General features: G+C 38.9%; 1 protein-coding gene across 5 annotated transcripts in view; it reads left to right on the top strand.

The window, feature by feature from the left end:
* The window catches only part of LOC135464579 (oxysterol-binding protein-related protein 6-like), an 81,760-nt gene extending 67,124 nt beyond the window's left edge, over positions 1-14,636 (top strand). For all 5 annotated transcript variants that reach the window (XM_064742015.1, XM_064742013.1, XM_064742014.1 and 2 more), the window contains 9 exons: positions 274-348; positions 1,688-1,825; positions 3,305-3,368; positions 4,386-4,464; positions 6,688-6,823; positions 9,303-9,447; positions 10,301-10,427; positions 11,851-11,973; positions 13,945-14,636. In XM_064742015.1, the coding sequence (XP_064598085.1) occupies positions 274-348; positions 1,688-1,825; positions 3,305-3,368; positions 4,386-4,464; positions 6,688-6,823; positions 9,303-9,447; positions 10,301-10,427; positions 11,851-11,973; positions 13,945-14,050 (993 nt within the window). In that variant the 3' untranslated portion in view covers positions 14,051-14,636. The remainder of the gene's footprint in view (positions 1-273; positions 349-1,687; positions 1,826-3,304; positions 3,369-4,385; positions 4,465-6,687; positions 6,824-9,302; positions 9,448-10,300; positions 10,428-11,850; positions 11,974-13,944) is intronic.
* Positions 14,637-22,009: the final 7,373 nt, after the last annotated feature.

Raw genomic sequence — 22,009 nt, 5'->3', positions numbered from 1 at the left:
TTGGGAATTGCTGATCAGTCAACATTATTTGAATGTTAAGAAAAGTTTACAGACTAAAGTGGCAAGAGGTTTAAGTGAAGGCAAATTCTGACTGAAATGCACGTAGCCCTGTGTTAGAGGGCTACAGAATCGTTTCTGATTGGCTGGTGTGGGAGGAATGCAGCACTATTCCTGCTACTAGGAATCATTGTTTTCATGTGATTAAAGTATAAATGCTAGATGCGACGTTTAACCCCCGGCAAATAAACAGTGATCCATCTTTTTATTTTATAGCGTCTCTGTGAAGAACTGGAGTACAGTGAACTTCTTGATAAGGCAGCAGAACATGATGATCCTTATGAGAGAATGGTAACGCTCTTATTTCATTGTCTTGTACTTATGGGCAGAAGATCTGGGTTTCAGTTCCATGTACGCATCATCAAGTGACTTAATACTAAAAGTTGGATGGTCTTTGTGACTCGTGACTGACATCAGAATGAGAAGTGAAATGTCTTCACTGATAAAAGTGTTATTTGACATGTTAAATAATATTTTTTTCTCACCTGTACAAAGTACAGGCATATAGCTTATGTCGTACCTTGAGCATCATTGTCTAATAACAGGGAAAGAAATGTTGAACAAAATGTTTGGGTGGTATCTTATAAAGTGCTACAGGCATTAAGCTCAGAGTTTGCACATATAGAGCACAATAGCACGAGGAGAATGTTCCCTCGTTGACTTAGTGGGCACATATTAAATACCGTAAATTACTGAATTCCTGATTTAGTGTATTGTATTGTGTATTAGAATCAATGTTAAACAAAATGTTAGGAGTGGTATCTCCGAAAGTACTGCATTTATTGAGCTCACAGTATGCAGACATGTAGAGCACAATTCCATTGTTGATACGGTGTGTACATATTAAATACCGTAAATGACCAACTTCCTGACTTAGTGTATTTTGTACGTAATGGGTGGTATCTCAAAATCTACAGTGTGTATTGACCAGAAGTTTTACATGCATATAAAACGCAATGGCATATTGGGGATATTCCATAGCTGATGCACTGTGTGCATGTTAATTACCATAAATCACTAAGTTCGCGATTTCAGTATGTATTGAGCTGAAATTTTGCATTCATATGTCTCCTACAGGTGAACTGTTCTTCCTACCAAATCTAAGTTGTTATAACATTTGATAAAACAGAAGAAATGTTTTGTTTATGATGTTCGCAGTGGGATGACATCATAATACAGATTTCATTAACTTTAACTTGCTTACGTGACGCAAAAGACATGGTGCCATACAAGACGTCATGTACCACATCACGCTGTATGCAAGCCTGTGAAGGCCTACAGCTTAAAAGACAACATAAAACGGTTATGTTGTTAAAAATGTAAATAATTAATACAGTATAGCACAGTGAAGGTTGAATGCCAAAAATATGATGAGCATTGCTCTGATGAAAGCTTCGCGTGTCATGGGTTATCATTTCCTCCTCTCATGTGAGCAATTTTCATTACACTCAACTGTCACAGCTCAATATCCTCTCTGTATTACCCAATGTTTGCCACTTTATCTGTTTATATTTGCCTGTCAATCAGAAGGTGTGTATTTTCCTGTAATGTATCAAGGTCTTGAATGAATGATTGTACACACTTTTTCTCTCTCAGAATGTAGCAAAATTTTCGTTTTTCTTTATGGCAGTTGTATGTGGCCGCCTTTGCAGTTAGCGCATATGCCTCAACCTATCACAGAGCAGGTTACAAGCCGTTCAACCCCCTCCTGGAAGAGACATATGAGAACATCCGAGAGGACAAAGGCTGGAGGTTTGTCGCTGAACAGGTAAGCCGGTAAAATAAGATTACTGTACTTCTTTAACCTCTTCGCATGTTCGCAAACTGTTCAGAAGGCATTATTCTGTGTGGATTGATTAAAAGTATACTTTTTGTGGAGCCCTGAAACTGGCCAGTCCCGCCAATGTAGCTGGGTCTCCCATATTAAACTAAAAATGTGCATAAATTGCACTGAAAGTTGTTCTTTGATTTGCGAAAAGGTTGAGGATTTAGAGTAACTGTTGAACAGTATGATACAGCTTAAAGTTAGAGTTGTTTGGATTGTACATGAATTACATTCTCATGTAAAATGAATGTTCATTCAAATTTCACACGGGGGCCTCCGTGGCTCAGTTGGTTAGCGTGCTAGCGCAGCGTAATGACCCAGGACTCTCTCACCAATGTGGTCGCTGTGAGTTGAAGACCAGTTCATGCTGGCTTCCTCTCCGGTGGTACGTGGGAAGGTCTGTCAGCAACCTGCGAATGGTCTGCCCAGTTTCCACCCACTGTAATGCTGGCCGCCGTCGTATAAGTGAAATACTCTTGAGTACGGCGTAAAACACCAATCAAATAAATAAATAAATAAATAAATCAAATTTCACGTGAGCTTCGTTTAGTTCGAGACCTGTTTAAGCCATTTAAACATGGACATACATGCATGCAAAAACATTGAGGAACCTGTGTGGCTGGGGCGGTTAGCACGCCAGAATGGCGCTGTTACCAAGGAGTCTCTCCCAAGGGGGCCTTCGTGCCCGAGGTGGTTAGCACGTCAGCGCGGCGCAATGACACAGGAGCCTCTCACCAATGTGGCCGCTGTGAGTGTATGGCCACCTCTCTGGCTGTACATGGGAAGGTCTGGCAGCAACCTTCTGATGGTCGTTGGATCTGATGATCCCAAGGCCTGGTGATCAATACATAAAGGGGGCCTTCGTGCCCGAGATGGTTAGCACGTCAGCGCGGCGCAATGACACAGGAGCCTCTCACCAATCTGATTGCTGTGAGTGTATGGCCACCTCTCTGGCTGTACATGGGAAGGTCTGGCAGCAACCTTCTGATGGTCGTTGGATCTGATGATCCCAAGGCCTGGTGATCAATACATAAAGGGGGCCTTTGTGCCTGAGGTGGTTAGCACGTCAGTGCGGCGCAATGACACAGGAGCCTCTCACCAATGTGGCCGCTGTGAGTGTATGGCCACCTCTCTGGCTGTACATGGGAAGGTCTGCCAGCAACCTTCTGATGGTCATTGTCCACTTCATGCTGGCTTCCTCTCCGGCCATACGTGGGAAGGTCAGCCCATAACCTGCAGATGATATTGGGTTTCCCTCCAAGCTCTGTCGGGTTTCCTCCCACCATAATGCTGGCTACCGTTGTATAATTGAAGTAATCTTGAGTACGGCGTAAAACACCGATCAACTATGATAAATAAATCAATACATAGACCTCATGCAGATGAATAGACTCATATTTAATGTGCGCTTTTCCTTTACAGGTCAGCCACCATCCCCCGATTTCAGCATGCCACTGCGAATCCAGGAATTTTATCTTCAAACAAGGTCAGTATGTTTAGTGAATATATTCTACCCCGCTGTTAGTTGCAAGCCATGTGCAGACATACATTTTAGATAGAGATGACCTTTTCAAACATCAAGTTTGTCACACTACACATGGTCGGGTACTTTAACCTCATCAAGTTTGTCACACAACACATGGTCGGGTACTTTAACCTCATCAAGTTTGTCACACAACACATGGTCGGGTACTTTAACCTCATCAAGTTTGTCACACAACACATGGTCGAGTACTTTAACCTCATCAAATTTGTCACACAACACATGGTCGGGTACTTTAACCTCATCAAGTTTGTCACACAACACATGGTCGGGTACTTTAACCTCATCAAGTTTGTCACACAACACATGGTCGGGTACTTTAACCTCATCAAGTTTGTCACACAACACATGGTCGGGTACTTTAACCTCATCAAGTTTGTCACACAACACATGGTCAGGTACTTTATCCTCATCAAGTTTGTCACAAAACACATTGTCGAGTACTTTAACCTCATCAAGTTTGTCACACAACACATGGTCGGGTACTTTAACCTCATCAAGTTTGTCACACAACACATGGTCGGGTGCTTTAACCTCATCAAGTTTGTCACACAACACATGGTCGGGTACTTTAACCTCATCAAGTTTGTCACACAACACATGGTCGGGTACTTTAACCTCATCAAGTTTGTCACACAACACATGGTCGGGTACTTTAACCTCATCAAGTTTGTCACACAACACATGGTCGGGTACTTTTACCTCATCAAGTTTGTTCCTTTCTTGGTGTAGAATAGACTTTAACACCTTCGTCTTAGTGTTTGTTGTGTAAGCCAATACCGCTAAACTTTGTCTTGTACCAGCGGTATGGGGTGACCCAACAAACTTCGCTATGGCGGTGTTAAACCCTTGAATATTTTATGATGATAGTTTGTCGTTGATAGTCACTAAAATAAATAAATAAATAACCATAATGAAACATTTCAGTGTAGTACAGTGATTGTTGATTTCTCCTTACAGATATGAGAATAAAGAACAAGTTTTGGGGGAAGTCCATGGAGATCCAGCCTCTGGGAACTGTAACAGTGTCATTACCCAAGTACTGTGTTGTTCTCTTCTTCTCCTCCTCCTTTACTCTGTAGCCTCTCACCTATCAGGGCATGAGTGCAAATCCAACTCCGATCAATAAAACAATCATGACACTTAATTACTTGGGCTCCTTAATTATTGTTTTTAAGGAGATAGGACAAGAGTAATATATGTATGAATGTATATTCTCATATCCAACATACCAGCATTTTGATTGCATCCATTTTTGAATGAATGATAATGGCTTAATGCCACATCGGCAATGTCAATTTTTGAAAAATATATCTAACTTCAAGGCGTTTAAGATCTTAACATGTTGCTTTTGACAAAACGATTTGGGGAAATTTAGAAAGGCTCTATTAAAAATGTTAAACCTGATCATTGTCAAGCCTGCATACATGTAAGTCAAATATGACATATTATTGAGTCAATTTAGCATGCATCACTGAGCAGAAAATAGAAAGTAAAACATTGGTTAAGAATATTGAAGAAAGGTAAAGCGCGGCATACCTGAAAGCTTAAGACACGACTCTAGTTTTGACATGGGATTGATCCAGCATGCACCAAACAAGTGGAATATGACTCCAGTGGCTGCATTGTTATCTGACATAAACAAGTGGAATATGACTCCAGTAGCTGCATTGTTATCTGACATAAACAAGTGGAATATGACTCCAGTGGCTGCATTGTTATCTGACATAAACAAGTGGAATATGACTCCAGTGGCTGCATTGTTATCTGACATAAACAAGTGGAATATGACTCCAGTAGTGCATTGTTATCTGACATAAACAAGTGGAATATGACTCCAGTGGCTGCATTGTTATCTGACATAAACAAGTGGAATATGACTCCAGTGGCTGCATTGTTATCTGACATAAACAAGTGGAATATGACTCCAGTGGCTGCATTGTTATCTGACATACTCAAGCACTAACAACGGATGCAACGGTTGAATTGAGTTGAGTCGAGTTGGGTCTCTTGCTGCCCTATACATGTATGCCGAGTTTAAAGTAAAACAAAGCTGAAATGTGAAGTAAGTTTCATCATATAGACAACTGAAAACTATGCGTAAATGTACTTTCATTTGTTTTTTTCAGATATTTTGAAAAGTGTTGAAAGGCATTCAAATATTTTAACAGTGAGGTGGATTTTATGAACCATGCTGACAATATCTAGGAACTCTGACGTCACGTCACCTTTTTTCCTGATGTTCACAGAAAGGAAGAAACTTTTGGGAATCTTTTATCAGTAAACAATGAGTGTCAGAATTAGAGTTGGGAAAACTTGCTCTGACATCAGAGTTCCTAAACGCTGATAGTATAGTCCATAAAGCCCACCTTAGAATCCAAATGTTTGAATACCTCTCTTCACAAAAATCGAAAAAAATAAATGGAAATCTATTTGTGCATAGTTTTAAGTAGTGATGCTAACTTTGATTGTGAGAAGTCTTTTTCTTTTAAAGTATCCCAGGATAAGGCACTAATGAAGAGTATAGTTTTAAGGAATGTGAAGAAAGATATGCCAATAAGATGAGAAAAAAACTAAGTAATAAATATCGGTGAACATAGCGACAATGCCCAGCTTGGCAGCCTCACTTTGGGCTCTCCCCCTAAATCAGGTTTATTCTGACGCCTATCACCGTTGACGTCACATCAGCAGGCTGCTCAATTTCCGGACTGACCACTGAGGGCTTAGGAATACTAAAAGCCCTTTTTTTGCCACAAGAAGAAAACTTAAAAGCTTTTTTTTAGTGCTTTTATATATTGTATAATTAAAGATGTACAGTATAGAGAGTAAAACCAGAGGAGCAATGACGGTGTGATAGTTGGCAAAGTGTCACATTTTTTTATTCTAACTTTTCATGTCAGTGCATAAATAGTAGCTATTTACATGCCTCTAGCACCATGGCTTAAGCAGACTTGGGTACGAAAAAAAAACAAACAAACAAAAAAATGCAGTGATGTTGATTACACTTTATTAATTTATAGAATGACTGGTCACAAATGACTCAGAATGCTTTGTTATCATCACATTTAACATACAATCGCATTAAAACATCCACATCTTAAACTCCATTTTCAGAAATTTGTAATTCATGTATCTTTTAAGTCACACCTGCAAGACACCTTCTGAATATAACACATATATTAACATATATTAACATATAACACACATGTTAATCAGCTGATTAATCCCCCTGTCTCAGTCAGACGTTATTTAATTTCCTCAGGTATAATGACCACTACACATGGAATAAGGTCACCACCTGCGTCCACAACATCTTTGGCGGTCAGCGCTGGGTTGACCAGTACGGGGAGATGACCATCCGTAATAGAGACATACTATGCAAAATATCATTTGCCAAGGTGAGATACCGTGTTACTTCATTTTGAATCATTGATGAATACTTTTAGACACCTGGCAAAGTGACCTGTCACCTTTTGAGCAGTTCAACGCACAACATATGAATTCACCATACTCATTCTTTATCAAGCATTACGGTAAGTTTTGCATTGTTTTCAGTTTTAATCGTCCTCAGGTCGTGTGGCAGAAACCGCAAACCGTACGGCCATTGTGTTGTTGCACACACTTCACAGTTTGTTAGAAGCTGGACCACAGGAGAGACACAGCCAATCGGATATTGTGTATCAGAGCGACATTCATTAGAAGCCAGCATGTTGCTGGTATCTGCTTTTCTTTCACTTTACGGACATAGCGAAGATTGATCAAACAAAAGACAAATAAAGTCCCACTTTGTTTTATACCCACCAAGCCATAGGACCAGAGTTTGTATTTTAAACCATTTTCCATTAAACCATAATTTCCCTTTCCTGCTGTTCAAAAATTTAGCTGGCCCATCGGGCTTTCTTAGTGCAACTCACTTCATCCTGGCAAAGATTTCACTTCATTATTACTACTATCTGTAGTTTATGATTCAATATTGGATATTGTTTTCACTGGAATTATTTTTCATGGTAAATTATTGACTGCGAAATCTGCGAAAATTAGTTCCACGCGAAAATTAGTTCCACGCGAAAATTAGTTCCACGCGAAAATTAAGTACTTCACAGTATGTGATATGTTAACGTTAGACACAGGTTTTCTTGGGGTTAGAATTTATTTATTTGCATTATTTGATTGGTTTTTTTATACCGTACTCAAGAATATTTCACTTATACGACGACGGCAAGCATTATGGTGGGAGGAAACAGGGCAGAGCCCGGTGGAAACTCACGACCATCCTCAGGTTTATGCCAGACCTTCCCAAGTACGGCTGGAGAGAAAGTCACCATGAGCTGGACTTGAACTCATAACGACTGCATTGGTGAGAGGCTCCTGAGTTATTACGCTGCACTAGCGTGTTAACCAACTGAGCCACGGAGGCCCCCTTGGGTTAGAATTTAGAATGACTCACTGTGACGGTGACCACAGTTGACAGAGTAACAAAACGTTATAAAGTCATTACATGTAATGAAAGGACAATGGTCAAAATGTACAACCAGTGACGAATGTGGCAGAGTGGGAAAAAGGTGTTGCAAAAAGTGACGTTCCAGGCTGGGAAAATGCATAAACAAACAGTGACAAATGTGGCAGAGTAGGAAAATGTATAAACAAACTCGTAATATGTAGCAAAGGGACAAAGTGACAAAACGTGTTACAGTGACAAAATGTGGCAGAGGAGGAAAATGTATTACAACCAGTGACAAATGTGGCAGGGTGGGAAAATGTATTACAACCAGTGACAAATGTGTCAGAGTAGGGAAATGTATTACAACCACTGACAAATGTGGCAGGATGGGAAAATGTATTATAACCAGTGACAAATGTGGCAGGGTGGGAAAATGTATTACAACCAGTGACAAATGTGGCAGGGTGGGAAAATGTATTACAACCAGTGACAAATGTGGCAGGGTGGGAAAATGTATTATAACCAGTGACAAATGTGGCAGGGTGGGAAAATGTATTACAACCAGTGACAAATGTGGCAGGGTGGGAAAATGTATTACAACCAGTGACAAATGTGTCAGAGTAGGGAAATGTATTACAACCACTGACAAATGTGGCAGGGTGGGAAAATGTATTACAACCAGTGACAAATGTGTCAGAGTAGGGAAATGTATTACAACCACTGACAAATGTGGCAGGGTGGGAAAATGTATTATAACCAGTGACAAATGTGGCAGGGTGGGAAAATGTATTACAACCAGTGACAAATGTGGCAGGGTGGGAAAACGTATTACAACCAGTGACAAATGTGGCAGGGTGGGAAAATGTATTACAAACAGTGACAAATGTGGCAGGGTGGGAAAATGTATTTCAACCAGTGACAAATGTGTCAGAGTGGGAAAATGTATAAACAAACTCATAATATGTAGCAAAGGGACAAAGTGACAAAATGTGTTACAGTGGCAAAATGTGCTACAGTGGCAAAATGTGTTACAGTGACAAAACGTGTTACAGTGACAAAATGCGGCCAAGAAATATCCAGGGAGATTTTGTCAAGATTTGATCCAGGGTAGTTTGAACTGTATAACCGCTATTTTAATAGCCCTATGTAATAAAATACAAAAGAGCTGATAGATCTGATGTTATGATGACATTGTATCATGAGAGGTATATCTGTCAAGATTTTTTCGGTATTAGCCTGTGTGTTTTCTGTAACAAAATGGGACGAAATTGTGGCAAAAGCTGAACAAGCTGCTGCTGACTGAAATTGGACCTTAAAATTAATAACATGTTCAAATAAGTAAGTACATAGTGTTTGTATAAAAAACTGTGTATATTGCATTGCAAATCTTTCTTATTGGTTGTAAAACTTGTATTTTTGTGTGTATTTGTAACCAGGCTAGCTATTGGTCATCTAAGAGACACGAGTTGGTTGGTCAGGTGTTAAACCCTGAAGGTCGAGTGGTACACCACCTGTTTGGGAAGTGGAATGAGGCTCTGTACAGTGGACAGCCCCCCTCCACCAGGTGTATCTGGAGACCAGGTGAGACATTTAAAACTTCCAGTAAAAGTGAGACATTCAAACTTCCTGTATAGATGAGACATTTAAACTTCTGTCTCACTATTCAGGTGATACATTTAAAACCTGTTGTACAGGTGAGATGAAACTTACTGAACTGGTTAGACATTTAAAACTTACTCTTACCAACAGAACACTTGAAATCTACTATACAGATGAGACATTTAAAATTTGTGTACAGGTGAGGTATTCAAGACTTATTGTACAGGTGAGGTATTTAAGACTTACTGTACAGATGAGACTTTTAAAACTTACTATACAGATGAGACATTTAAAACTGACTGTACAGGTGAGACATCTAAACCTGACTGTACAGGTGAGACATTTAAAACTGACTGTACAGGTGGGGCATTTATTAATAAGACTTATTGTAGAGATGAGACATTTATAACTCACTCTACTGGTGAAACATGTAAAACTTATTGCACAGGTGGGACATGTAAAACTTAGTGCACAGGTGGGACATGTAAAACTTATTGCACAGGTGGGACATGTAAAACTTATTGCACAGGTGATATATTTAATAATAATACTGTCTTTGTGGGACATTTAAAACTCACTGTTCAGTTAAATTCTGTGTGGGATGGTTGGCCTTTTGACAAAAGTATGTTTCGGTTATTTTCGTGCACAGATATCCTATAAAGTTTCTTATCAACACTGGATAGAGTTTGAGACTGCCAATTATTTCTGTCACATGTTAGTAACTACCCAGTAACAGTTTGGGTAGGGAAACCTTTTAACGCCCTGGCCTCACACGGGTTACTTACCTTTACACAATGAGCAGTGTTGATATCACAAGTTACCTCCCTTGTTGCAGGTGCTATGCCGGATGACTATGAGCTGTATTATGGCTTCTCCAGGTTTGCCATAGAACTCAATGACCCTGAACGGGAACATGCGAGATACCTGCCGCCGACAGACACGCGATTCCGGCCTGATCAGAGGTACAGTAATAACCGAACATGTGGCACTAACCACTAATATAGACAGTGGCACCCTTGTGACAAGTTTGGAAGTCTGACAATTGCAGTTATTTTGAAACATGCACTGTGAAGAGTTTACAAGTATTACTGAAATTTCAGTAGTCAAATTTACACTGCGAGGAATTTTAGTAGTCAGATTTACACTGCAAGGAAAGAGGAAGAGTTACTGAAATTTCAGTGGTTGAATTTACACTGCGAAGAATGAGGGAGTGTTACCGAAAATTGCAGTTGTATTTACACTTCAGTGAATGAAGAAGTGTTACTGAAAATTGCAGTAGTTGAATTTACACTGCAAGGAATGAGGGAGTGTTACTGAAAATTGCAGTAGTTGAATTTACACTTCAAGGAATGAGAGAGTGTTACTGAAAATTGCAGTAGTTGAATTTACACTTCAAGGAATGAGGGAGTGTTATTGAAAATTGCAGTTGTCGTATTTACACTGTGAGGAATGAGGGAGTGTTACTGAAAATTGCAGTTGTCGTATTTACACTGTGAGGAAAGAAGGAGTGTTACTGAAAATTGCACTTGTCATATTTACACTGCAAGGAATGAGGGAGTGTTACTGAAAATTGCAGTTGTCGTATTTACACTGCGAGGAATGAGGGAGTGTTACTGAAAATTGCAGTAGTTGAATTTACACTGTGAGGAATGAGGGAGTGTTATTGAAAATTACAGTTGTCGTATTTACACTGCAAGGAATGAGGGAGTGTTACTGAAAATTGCAGTAGTTGAATTTACACTTCAAGGAATGAGAGAGTGTTACTGAAAATTGCACTTGTCATATTTACACTGCAAAGAATGAGGGAGTGTTACTGAAAATTGCAGTTGTCGTATTTACACTGCAAGGAATGAGGGAGTGTTACTGAAAATTGCAGTAGTTGAATTTACACTTCAAGGAATGAGGGAGTGTTATTGAAAATTACAGTTGTCATATTTACACTGCAAGGAATGAGGGAGTGTTACTGAAAACTGCAGTAGTTGAATTTACACTTCAAGGAATGAGGGAGTGTTACTGAAAAATGCAGTTGTCGTATTTACACTGTGAGTTTTCCCTGGGATGTGGGTTTTCCCTGGGCTCTGCCCAGTTTGCTCCCACCATAATGTTGGTCACTGTTGAATAAGTAAAATGTTCTTGAGGAAGGTGTAAAACACAAATGAAATAAATAAATAAATATTTATTGAAGACACCTGTCTTTTGCCAATAAGATGTGCATGACAGAGTGATGGTCAGTAACGTGCCAGTGGCTGCTGACTTACCCAAATCAGTCGAGTAACTTTCCTCCACGAGAGCCGTCAATTACGCACAGAATTCTTATAAAAGTGAATAACTGTTAGCAAAAATCAAATCAGATGAATAAATATCAGTGTATTTTATTTCTTGTAGGCTCCTTGAAGAAGGGAGAATTGAAGAAGCGGAGAAGGAGAAACTGAGGTTAGAACAACTACAACGGGACAGACGGAGAAAACGAGAAGAAAACAATCAGCAGCTAGAGCCCAGGTGGTTCAGGTTAGTGCTTCTGAGAGCAAAATCCTGTACATTGTTAATGAAAGTTCAAATCCAGGACTTGTAATTTGACGGAAATATTCTGTACGTTTTTATGGGTCTATTGGTGAGAATCGCCATATGCCCATTATAGTTGGCCTACATTTGGATTTAGCATAACAAACACGTCATGTTTTGATCCCAAAACGGCAGTTGTTCGTGTAAATGTTTCGATAAAAAAATTACGAGTGGCATTAGGCAAGTTACCATAGAATGAAATAATACTGCAGCTCCTGCTATCGAACAAAATGAAAAGGTAAAGCTGTCAGTCAGTTATTGGAATAAACCCAATAGGCCTACAGGTTGAGGTGTAATAAATAAATGTCATTCAGATTCATTACTGGTGAGGAAGAATGTTATGACAAGTGGTAATTCTGGGCAATTGACATGTACATACATAAACTTGTAGTCCTATATGTAACTACAAGACTCTCTGTACTGGTAGGTCTATGTAAGCCTATACATGTATGCACATGTATGTCTTTCGATTTTCTCAACGCCCCTTCACTCAATCAACTTCACACTTTCCAGGTGTATTGCTGGGGACCCAAAATAGTGAAGTATTTTCAAATATATGTTTACTGTGGTAGGCTTAATGCAGTACTTCCTCTCTTGGAAAGTTGGAAGTACTGCTTAGCCGCTGAAAATTATCTGTAGCACGGCTTGACCCCTTGGGTTACTGCCCAATAGTTGATTTTTCTAGTTGCTGTATGCGATGAACATTTGGATATAATCCTGAAAAGAAGGTTGACAGATTGTACGTGTATTTTATGTGTCCTTGCCATACTTGTACTGTTGAGATACAACTATACAATGGAAGGACCAAAACATGTATTACGATATGTTGCTTTGATCTGTTGCCATTTATGGCAGTTGTACAAATAACGAAAACTTTCATGCTCACACTAACCGAACAAATAGAAATGAGAACGACTTAGTTGCAAAAAAAATTCGGGAAAGTGTCCACAATCCTACAGTATATCATAATACAAGGTTCTGGTGAATTGCATTCTCTTTAAAGTCATGTCGTAATGAGGTGGGGCGGGGTCCTGCATTGCAGACAGAATAACTGATAGGCCCGTTGTGGGTGGAGAAGACCAGTGAATTGTTCTAGAAGACAACTGGTCATTAGTTACAAGAAAAACAAAAAATGCAAGAAAAGCAATAGACCCATTTCACAGCCCTTGGGCTCTAGTTAATGGAAGTTAACTTTAGACAGTGTAAAACTTTGAAGACAGTGAAGTGTAATGTCTTTTTTTTTAAAATTTGATTGGTGTTTAGCCCCTTAGTTTTTTTTATTCCTACATTAGCAATCAGGTTTGTGGGTATAGGAAAACCTGCGAAGCGTGTAATTCACTACTGACCTGGGCCAGGTATTTACAGGTAACACACCAGGTACCTGGCTGAGTTGATTGGATTTTGGTTTCTACAGTAACCAGCTGAAAATACAAAGTAACAAAATCTCATGCTTCTCACATATAGTACAATACTGTTAAACCAGATGGTGTTGTGTGGGCCATTGCTAACTATTTCTTATGGTTGACATAAAACCCCAGGATCTTTGGTTTCTCCCAAGATCTTCGATTTCCCCCAGGATCTTTGATTTCCCCCAGGATCTTTGATTTCCTCCACCCATAATCCTAACTGCCATCTTAGAACTCATACATTCTTGAGCATGGGCTTAAATTTATTTATTTATTTGATTTTACGCCATACTCAAGAATATTCACTGATAAGACAGCAGCCAGCATTATGGTGGGAGGAAACCTACACAGAGCCTGGGGGAAACCCACAACCATCCTCAGGTTGATGGTAGACCTTCACACTTCGGGATGGAGAGCATGGCTTTCAAAAAACAATCAAATGAACAAATAAATAAACAAGTAATAATGGACACCGGTACATTTAATTATTTGTCATGATTATGTTTTCCAGGAAGGTTGCCGTGAATGGTCAGGAAACTTACGAATTCAACGGGAAATACTGGGAGTTGAGAAAAGAACCAGGCTTCATCAAGATGACCTTCACGAAACTCTGGTGACCTTGACACACCTCTAGGCGAGAAAATCACATTTTGTTTGTGTGCTGGAGAATTACAAATTTTTAGTCGGAACAGACATTTGCCCAGTACGATTGCTTAAAGTTTGGATTATGGGAGAAAATGAATGTTATGTTTTGGGCTTTTTTTTTAGGGCTTCTTTTTTTTTGTTGGAGATCATTAGTGAGTGACTAAAATGAATTTTGAGAAAATGAGTTTGAAATGATGACTTATTTGTTTCATGAGGAAAAGGAATGTTAATTAGCAAGTAAGTAATTTTCTTAAGTAATAATATATGTAATTGGTAATGCAGTGGTGTTAGCCACTGACTGCTAGTGTAATGTTGTTAGGATGTGAGATTATACTCTACAGTTAAGTGTTATGTTATGAAATTATATCTAGCTCTACATTATATAAACAGTGCGTTCATTGGCATGATTGTGAACTTGATTACGAACAGAAACTATTGTCAGACATTAGCTACATATATTCCATTCATACCAGTAGAAAAGGAAGTGGCCAGTTGGTGGATGGTGGGGTAGGACCTCAGAGGTTATTCTGAGATATGCACAATGGACTTGTTTTTTTTTGGGGGGGGGGGGGGAGGCGGTGAGGGGGGGAGGGGGTGCATAGCAGAAACATCAGAATAACCTGATGGTTATGCCATGTCACAGAAGAAATTTATAATATGTTAAAACGTTTTTTATTAACCCTGGATCAGATTTTCAGTGTGATGTAAGATGATTGTGAATAAATACCTGATATTTTTGAAGCTGGATTAGAGAATCAGGCTCACGATTATAAACATTGCATTGAATTAATGTGCCATCAGATCTGTAGTACAGTAGAGTGCAGTGAGGTTTAAATAAATGATTATTCATTTTATTAGCCATGTTTTGTATTTAAAAAAAAAAATGTGTGTAACGCTAAAGTGATAAATCTGTTTAAGCACAAATATGGGCCGATTTAGGTTTAAGCTGGGAAATGTTTCAGGGGAGATAACCATCAAATGTCATAAGATTTATGCCATTGTGCGGAGTGACTTCCCCTTAGCTGGTGACCTGGAGTTTATCGTAGCCAGAACAAATGAACGAGCGCTGGCAATCTGTGAACTCTACTTGTAACTGTGTAAGTCTGGATTCATCTTAGATATCACTTCAGCCAGAGGATTCCTAAATTCCAGGGCGGGTTTGAGATCGCTTTTGGACAACTTTGTTCATTTAGGAGTAATGTTTGTCAAAACGTTTTCCTCCTATAAAATGCAGAAGAAATTAATTACAAGTTTATTACTGTGAATATGAATATCTGTTAAAAGTAAGTATTCATGTGAAATGAAGTCACTCTTTTCTTGATCCCATGAAATAAAGTCAAACTCCTGTGAAAGTCACACTTCTTTGAAATAAGGTTACACCGTTTGAAATAGTCGTGATCACATGAAATGAAGCCATAATCCCTTGAAATAAAGTCACACTTCCTTTGAAATGAAAGAACACTCCCATATGAAGTCCTTTTACCTTGAATCAAGTCACAGTACAATGAAATAAGTCTCTCGAAACTGTCTTGGAAATAGTCACACCTGGTCACAGTGCTTTGAAAATAAAGTCACAGGGCTTTGACAAATCTGTGCAGCCCTGATGAATGTAATGCTTGTTAGCTACGTGTTGCAATGTGTCCATAACTTATTTTGCGTGAAAATCTCACATCTACTTCTATACAGCAGCTCATTTGCAGAATTGTGTGGAACCATTTTGTGTATATTGTACAAAATGCAGGGTGTTAACAGATACAGTACGAGGGGGCTTCCTTGAGGAGTGACAAAAAGCAAAAGTTCCTCCCCCCCCCCCCCCCCCCAAACAAAACACACACTGTTTTTTTCAGTTTTTTTACGCCCATTAATCTTTCAAGTTTTGTTTATACTTTGTAGCTGTAAAATTTTCTCTTGGAAAATCAACAAGCTGTGATAGTTATATTATTTTTTATATCTCTACTATAGATATCTTCCTATATGCTGGTTTTCCTGTTTATGCAAAATTGATGTTCATGGTATTAAATGGTACGCAGACTTATTTCACAAATTGTGTTCATTTGTATGGGTGAAGTCTTGAGTAGTGTTTTGATGATTGTGGGGAAAATGTTACTTGGAGTAGTATTTAATCTGTATCCTTAATTTTCATCCTGTTCAAGGAAATTCATAAAGTAAGAGTAAAATTTTGTGAAGCAAAAAAATAAATGTTGGATATTATCTCTCCATATTTTCTCAAGTTTTGTTACACTGTTGATCGTTATGGGATTTTTTTCTTCTTGTTTTAGCATTGTTTGACAAAAAATAGTGTTAAAAATAAGCTTTGGGCTCATCTGGCATCGCATAAAAGAAGCATCTTTGTTTTTTACTTGAATTTTACATTTGAAGATAAGCAATAATTTGGGATCTATTTTCTTTGTCTTTTGTATGTTTTTTTCAATACCCTCTGGTGTTTTCTGCGGTGTTTTCAACTTTTGTTAACTCTCTCAGGGGGAAAGTTCATCTCGGTATTTCTTGAGACTTTAATTTTGAAAATTCTACACTGGATCATACTACAGAAACTGATAACATTCAGTTTGTGGTCTCCCTGTTCTTCAGCCAATGTGAAGACCCTCATGCCTGTTTTTCAGTCAGTGTGAAGACCCTCATGCCTGTTTTTCAGCCAGTGTGAAGACCTTCATGCCTGTTTTTCAGCCAATGTGAAGACCCTCATGCCTGTTTTTCAGTCAATGTGAAGACCCTCATGCCTGTTTTTCAGCCAATGTGAAGACCCTCATGCCTGTTTTTCAGCCAATGTGAAGACCCTCATGCCTGTTTTTCAGCCAATGTGAAGACCCTCATGCCTGTTTTTCAGTCAGTGTGAAGACCCTCATGCCTGTTTTTCAGCCAGTGTGAAGACCTTCATGCCTGTTTTTCAGCCAATGTGAAGACCCTCATGCCTGTTTTTCAGTCAATGTGAAGACCCTCATGCCTGTTTTTTCAAGTCAATGTGAAGACCCTCATGCCTGTTCTTAAGCCAATGTGAAGACCCTCATGCCTGTTTTTCAGTCAATGTGAAGACCCTCATGCCTGTTTTTCATCCAATGTGAAGACCCTCATGCCTGTTTTTCAGCCAATGTGAAGACCCTCATGCCTGTTTTTCAGCCAGAGTGAATACCCTCATGCCTGTTTTTCAACCAATGTGAAGACCCTCATGCCTGTTTTTTCACCAATGTGAAGACCCTCATGCCTGTTTTTCAGCCAGAGTGAATACCCTCATGCCTGTTTTTTCAGCCAATGTGAAGACCCTCATGCCTGTTTTTCAGCCAGAGTGAAGACCCTCATGCCTGTTTTTCAGCCAGAGTGAAGACCCTCATGCCTGTTTTTCAGCCAGAGTGAAGACCCTCATGCCTGTTTTTCAGCCAGAGTGAAGACCCTCATGCCTGTTTTTCAGCCAGAGTGAAGACCCTCATGCCTGTTTTTCAGTCAATGTGAAGACCCTCATGCCTGTTTTTCAGCCAATGTGAAGGACCCTCATGCCTGTTTTTCAGCCAGAGTGAAGACCTGTATTGCTACATTTCAGAATGATCAAGGCATGGTAATAACTTTCTACATATTTTCTCCATTTTGATCAGCATTGTCCGATTCATTCAGATGAAATCACAAAGGCTCTATAGTTTCTAACTCCATCCACAGTAAGGAGTCATACCCAAAAGTATTCCTGATTAGACTGAATTTTGTGGATCTCGGAATCTCGGAAAATGTGGACATGATCTTTACAAGCGTATGTTTTGAAGGTGTAGAGGCTGTTTTGGAGTGCAGAGGCTGTTTTGAAGGTGTTGGGGATGTTTTGAAGGTGTTCAGGATGTTGTGAAGGGTTAGAGGATGTTGTGAAGGGTTAGAGGCTGTTGTGAAGGTGTAGAGGCTGTTTTGATGGTGTACAGGCTGTTTGGAAGGTTGCTGTTCTGACTTTGTTGAAAAAATACAGGTACATTGATAATGCACTTAGTTGGCTGATATTAAAAGCTATTTTGCAAATCTAAAAGAAATAAAGTCACTTTGTTTACTGTTTTAACTCAGCCACTAGGCGTAACACTTGTTTCCCTTTTTTTGCTTTTTTCATTGTATTGCTTACACTACATGTAGCAACGATGCATTTGACTTTCATATGTTTTGTTATGCATTGTGAAATTTATGTATCAGTGGGAATTTAGACAATATTTATGGGACAGTTTTTTTATGCTTTTTTTTTTCACCTCCAATATTGTTTATTGGGACGTTCTGTCTGTTTTTGCTTCCATCCAAGTCAATCCATGTTTTTGCAGTTCTCTTTATTGTTCAGTACCCTCTTTTCTTTTATTTCTTATTCCAGATATATTTGGTTCGTAGGTATATATTTATGTACAAACATATCAGAAAATGTTAGAAGCCAGTTTGAGAAGTACTTTTTTTTATTGTCCCATTGTAGAATGAATTCACAGCTGCCTGGTTGTATACAATTCAGAAGAAAGATATTTCTGCAGAACATGCCACGGATTAACATTCAGTATCTCCTATGTAGGTAAACTATCTTGTCAATTACACTAAGGCATCTGACTAGTACATGCAAATTTCTTAGTGTACACCAAAAAGATTCACGGGTATGATTCTCAATGTACCGCAAAAAGATTCACGGGTATGATTTTAAGAAACAGTTGCATGTGTCAAACAAACTTGCATCAAGTTGTGCTACTCTCAAGAAAATGAATGATCGTAGAATGTATTCGTTATTGCAGCAGATAATTCTGTTAAATATAACTCACATATTGTATTGAGTTAACATAAAGGTTCTATTAGACTGGCAGGATGTTATGTTGAATATGACACAATATTGTGTTATAATAGCAGGATACATTCTAGCGTCACTTAGACAACAGACTTCCCGTGAACATGAAGGGATTAATTCATCCTTAACTGGAAGAAAACTATACACGAAAGTACACAGCTTGGAGCGACTTGGTTTAGGTGCGTGGTCCTTGTACGCCATTATTAAACCGGATCAAAACTGCCTTTGTGGACTCGTTCTTTGGATGATGGAGTTTCCGTTAGATACTATTTGAACATAGAAAATGGGTAAAGCTACGACCTGTTAATATATAAACACATAAATATATGTATCATTCTGTGATCAAACATGTTATGTGACGATTTTGAATATTTGTGTTGTGTTGAATGTTATAAGTAGGTTATAATGTAAACCTATCATGTAAGTGAAAAGGTGTCTAAGAATGGTATAAATAATGCTTTGGCAGGAAATGGAACGTGCAGAGTTTATATTACACTTTTTTCTTGTAAAATAATTGAAACGGCGTGTGGATGCCCACATAATTTTGTTGTTTGGCTGCCATTTGTATATCTGCCACTGAATAATGGCCGGTAGGGCGATCATTTCTCCTTTTGAAAAAGGACATATTTTTTGTCTTCCCATGCAGCCTCATTTAAATTGTGAGGCTGCTTAAAACAAAAAGATCATCGTTTTTTTTTTCTTAATATTGAAGGGATTTTCAGGATGTTTTTCGTTTGGTAAGATTTGCTTTTTAACTTACATGTGCATGTTAAGTACTTCAGTGGTATGTAGACAATTCTCCATGATATGTCTGTGTATGGTATAGCCATAATCATCCAGTCTGTAGAAGCCTTGCCACCACATGCAAGTAATACTGCCGACCTTGCTTAACGCCACTACCATGTATTCTGTTGAAATATCTCTAGAATATGGTGGTAGAATTGCCTGTGTGTGAAAGTCCTAATGTTTTCTTCTGTATAGAAATGAATTTCCCCAGTGTGGAGGCAGCATATAGATATTATACGACTTCCATATTTATCATTTTCTTGAAGTCTTTTATACCACAAATTTTTTACCACATGACACTGCCCGATAATGGCTGCATCATTTACCAAATTATGAAACCCTTCTGGGTGCAACGCGTGTACCACACATGGGCATTTTGCCTAAAGTGCCGGTAATGGCTGCACCGTGCAGTCACAGTCGGACTTTCTTCTATCACATGACACTGCCGATAATGGCTACATCAATCACAAATTAAATGTATGTAACCTTCCTGGGTGCTACACGTGCCACACATGGGCATTTTGCCTAGTGCCAATAAAAGTCCACAATTGGACTTTCTTCTATCACATGACACTTTCGATAATGGCTACATCAGTTACATTTGTACCCACTCTACACTGACAACAACTACACACATATAGCATTATACATTGAGTTGGAAGTTCCGTTAAACCACTAAATCACTGAACCGGATACACCTTGAAGCTGAATGCAAGCTTTGACCACTGCTTGCATATATACCTATATGGAATTTACAAAGCTTTGTAAGTTATTGATAAACATGTAATCTAAAGACATTTTGGAACTAATTGCCATATTTGGTGACTTCTTCCTGCATGTGATGTGAAGAGTTTGATTCACTATAGACAGTAAGACCACATACGATCGTACTTTGGATTTTCTCTGAAGCTGAATATTGTATTACACAATTAGGAAATCTCTAATGTTTCTTGTATAGTCGGTACACAATTTTAAGAGCCATGTATTCATGGTTGGGCAGTTCCAAAGTGAATGCCAAAAGATTTGTTCACATTTTGTTCATGGACATTTTCGAAATTCGAAATACTATTACAACAAAGTTCCGAATTTTCGGACAATATTTAAAGAAACATCACTCTTTTTTTTATTCAGTTTGCAGAGCAGGATTCACTGGTATACCACACTTCGCCATATTTAATTGGGTATTAAGATAATTAGTGAATTTAAGCAAACCTTCTGTACAGTTTTTAAAGTATAGATTTCAGCCCAGGGATACGTATTACCAAAATGGATATCAGCTTAGGACAAATATTTCGTATGCTTTGTACCAAACCTAGATGTGTATAGGTATCTATATGAAGGGTTTGCTCCTAACTTGTTATGAGCGCGTATATGTAATATAGTGACACATTAGATATACTCTAGTGACAGAATGCTTAAGAGCTTGTTATTGAATATAAAACAGGATAATGTTGCAATAAGCTTAGTGTACTTGTTCTGTTTTCTTGTTTCTTTTGCTGTCACATTAACTCAGGAGCCTCTTACCTGAGTTGGGCCCCCTCTCCGGTCATACGTGGGAAGGTCTGTCAGCAACATGCCGATGGTCATGAGTTTCCTCGGGTTCTGCTCGGTTTCCACCAGTATAATTCTCGTCGCCGTCGTATAAGTGAAATGTTCTTGGATTGCGGCGTGAAACATCAGTCCGATAAATAAATTACCTTTGTTGTTGTGGACATAATTTGTTTATTTTGGTTTTACGTCCTATTCTGTATACATTTAAGTGATGTCACTTTGTTTTCCCTCATTGGTGTATTTTTCGTATGGGTTTCGCGCGTGTACATCATATCGTCTTTTGTAAATGTTTCCTTCTTATAGCCTACTTTCGCTACGCAAGGTATGGCAAAGTATTGGGGCGTTCATTGCATGTATCACACGTTCAAACAAAGCAACTTCAAGATCCCAGTGCTCTGGTCTATCTCCATTGTGCTTCAGCGGAAATAATCCGCTCACGCACGGGGTCGTTCAGGTGGTGGTACATGAATTTCTACTGATATGGCATTTACATTCTCCCTGATTTGTGGTTGAAAACCTTAAAGAGGTGTTAACAGTTCGTCATTGTTAACAGTTTACTCAGTAACAAGTGCCATTGTTAAAGTCCGTTCTATCGAAGACATCTGAGACAAGGTTAAATAGCACATTTGGTGGAGTCCCACATTCTTTCCTTCACTAATGCGCTCAGTGTGGAAGAAATCGGTTTCCTTACGAATGCATCCTGTACCGATGCCTAAGCCATCGCCAAATACTATATTTTTAACATCTGAATAACCAATGGAGAGTGTCAATGAGACCCCGAAGCCAGTAAGCCCATGCT

The sequence above is a fragment of the Liolophura sinensis genome, chromosome 4 (assembly GCF_032854445.1).
Source record: "Liolophura sinensis isolate JHLJ2023 chromosome 4, CUHK_Ljap_v2, whole genome shotgun sequence".
NCBI lineage: Eukaryota > Metazoa > Mollusca > Polyplacophora > Chitonida > Chitonidae > Liolophura > Liolophura sinensis.
Note: the sequence above shows the minus strand (reverse complement) of the source record. Positions and strands in the feature narration are given on the sequence as shown.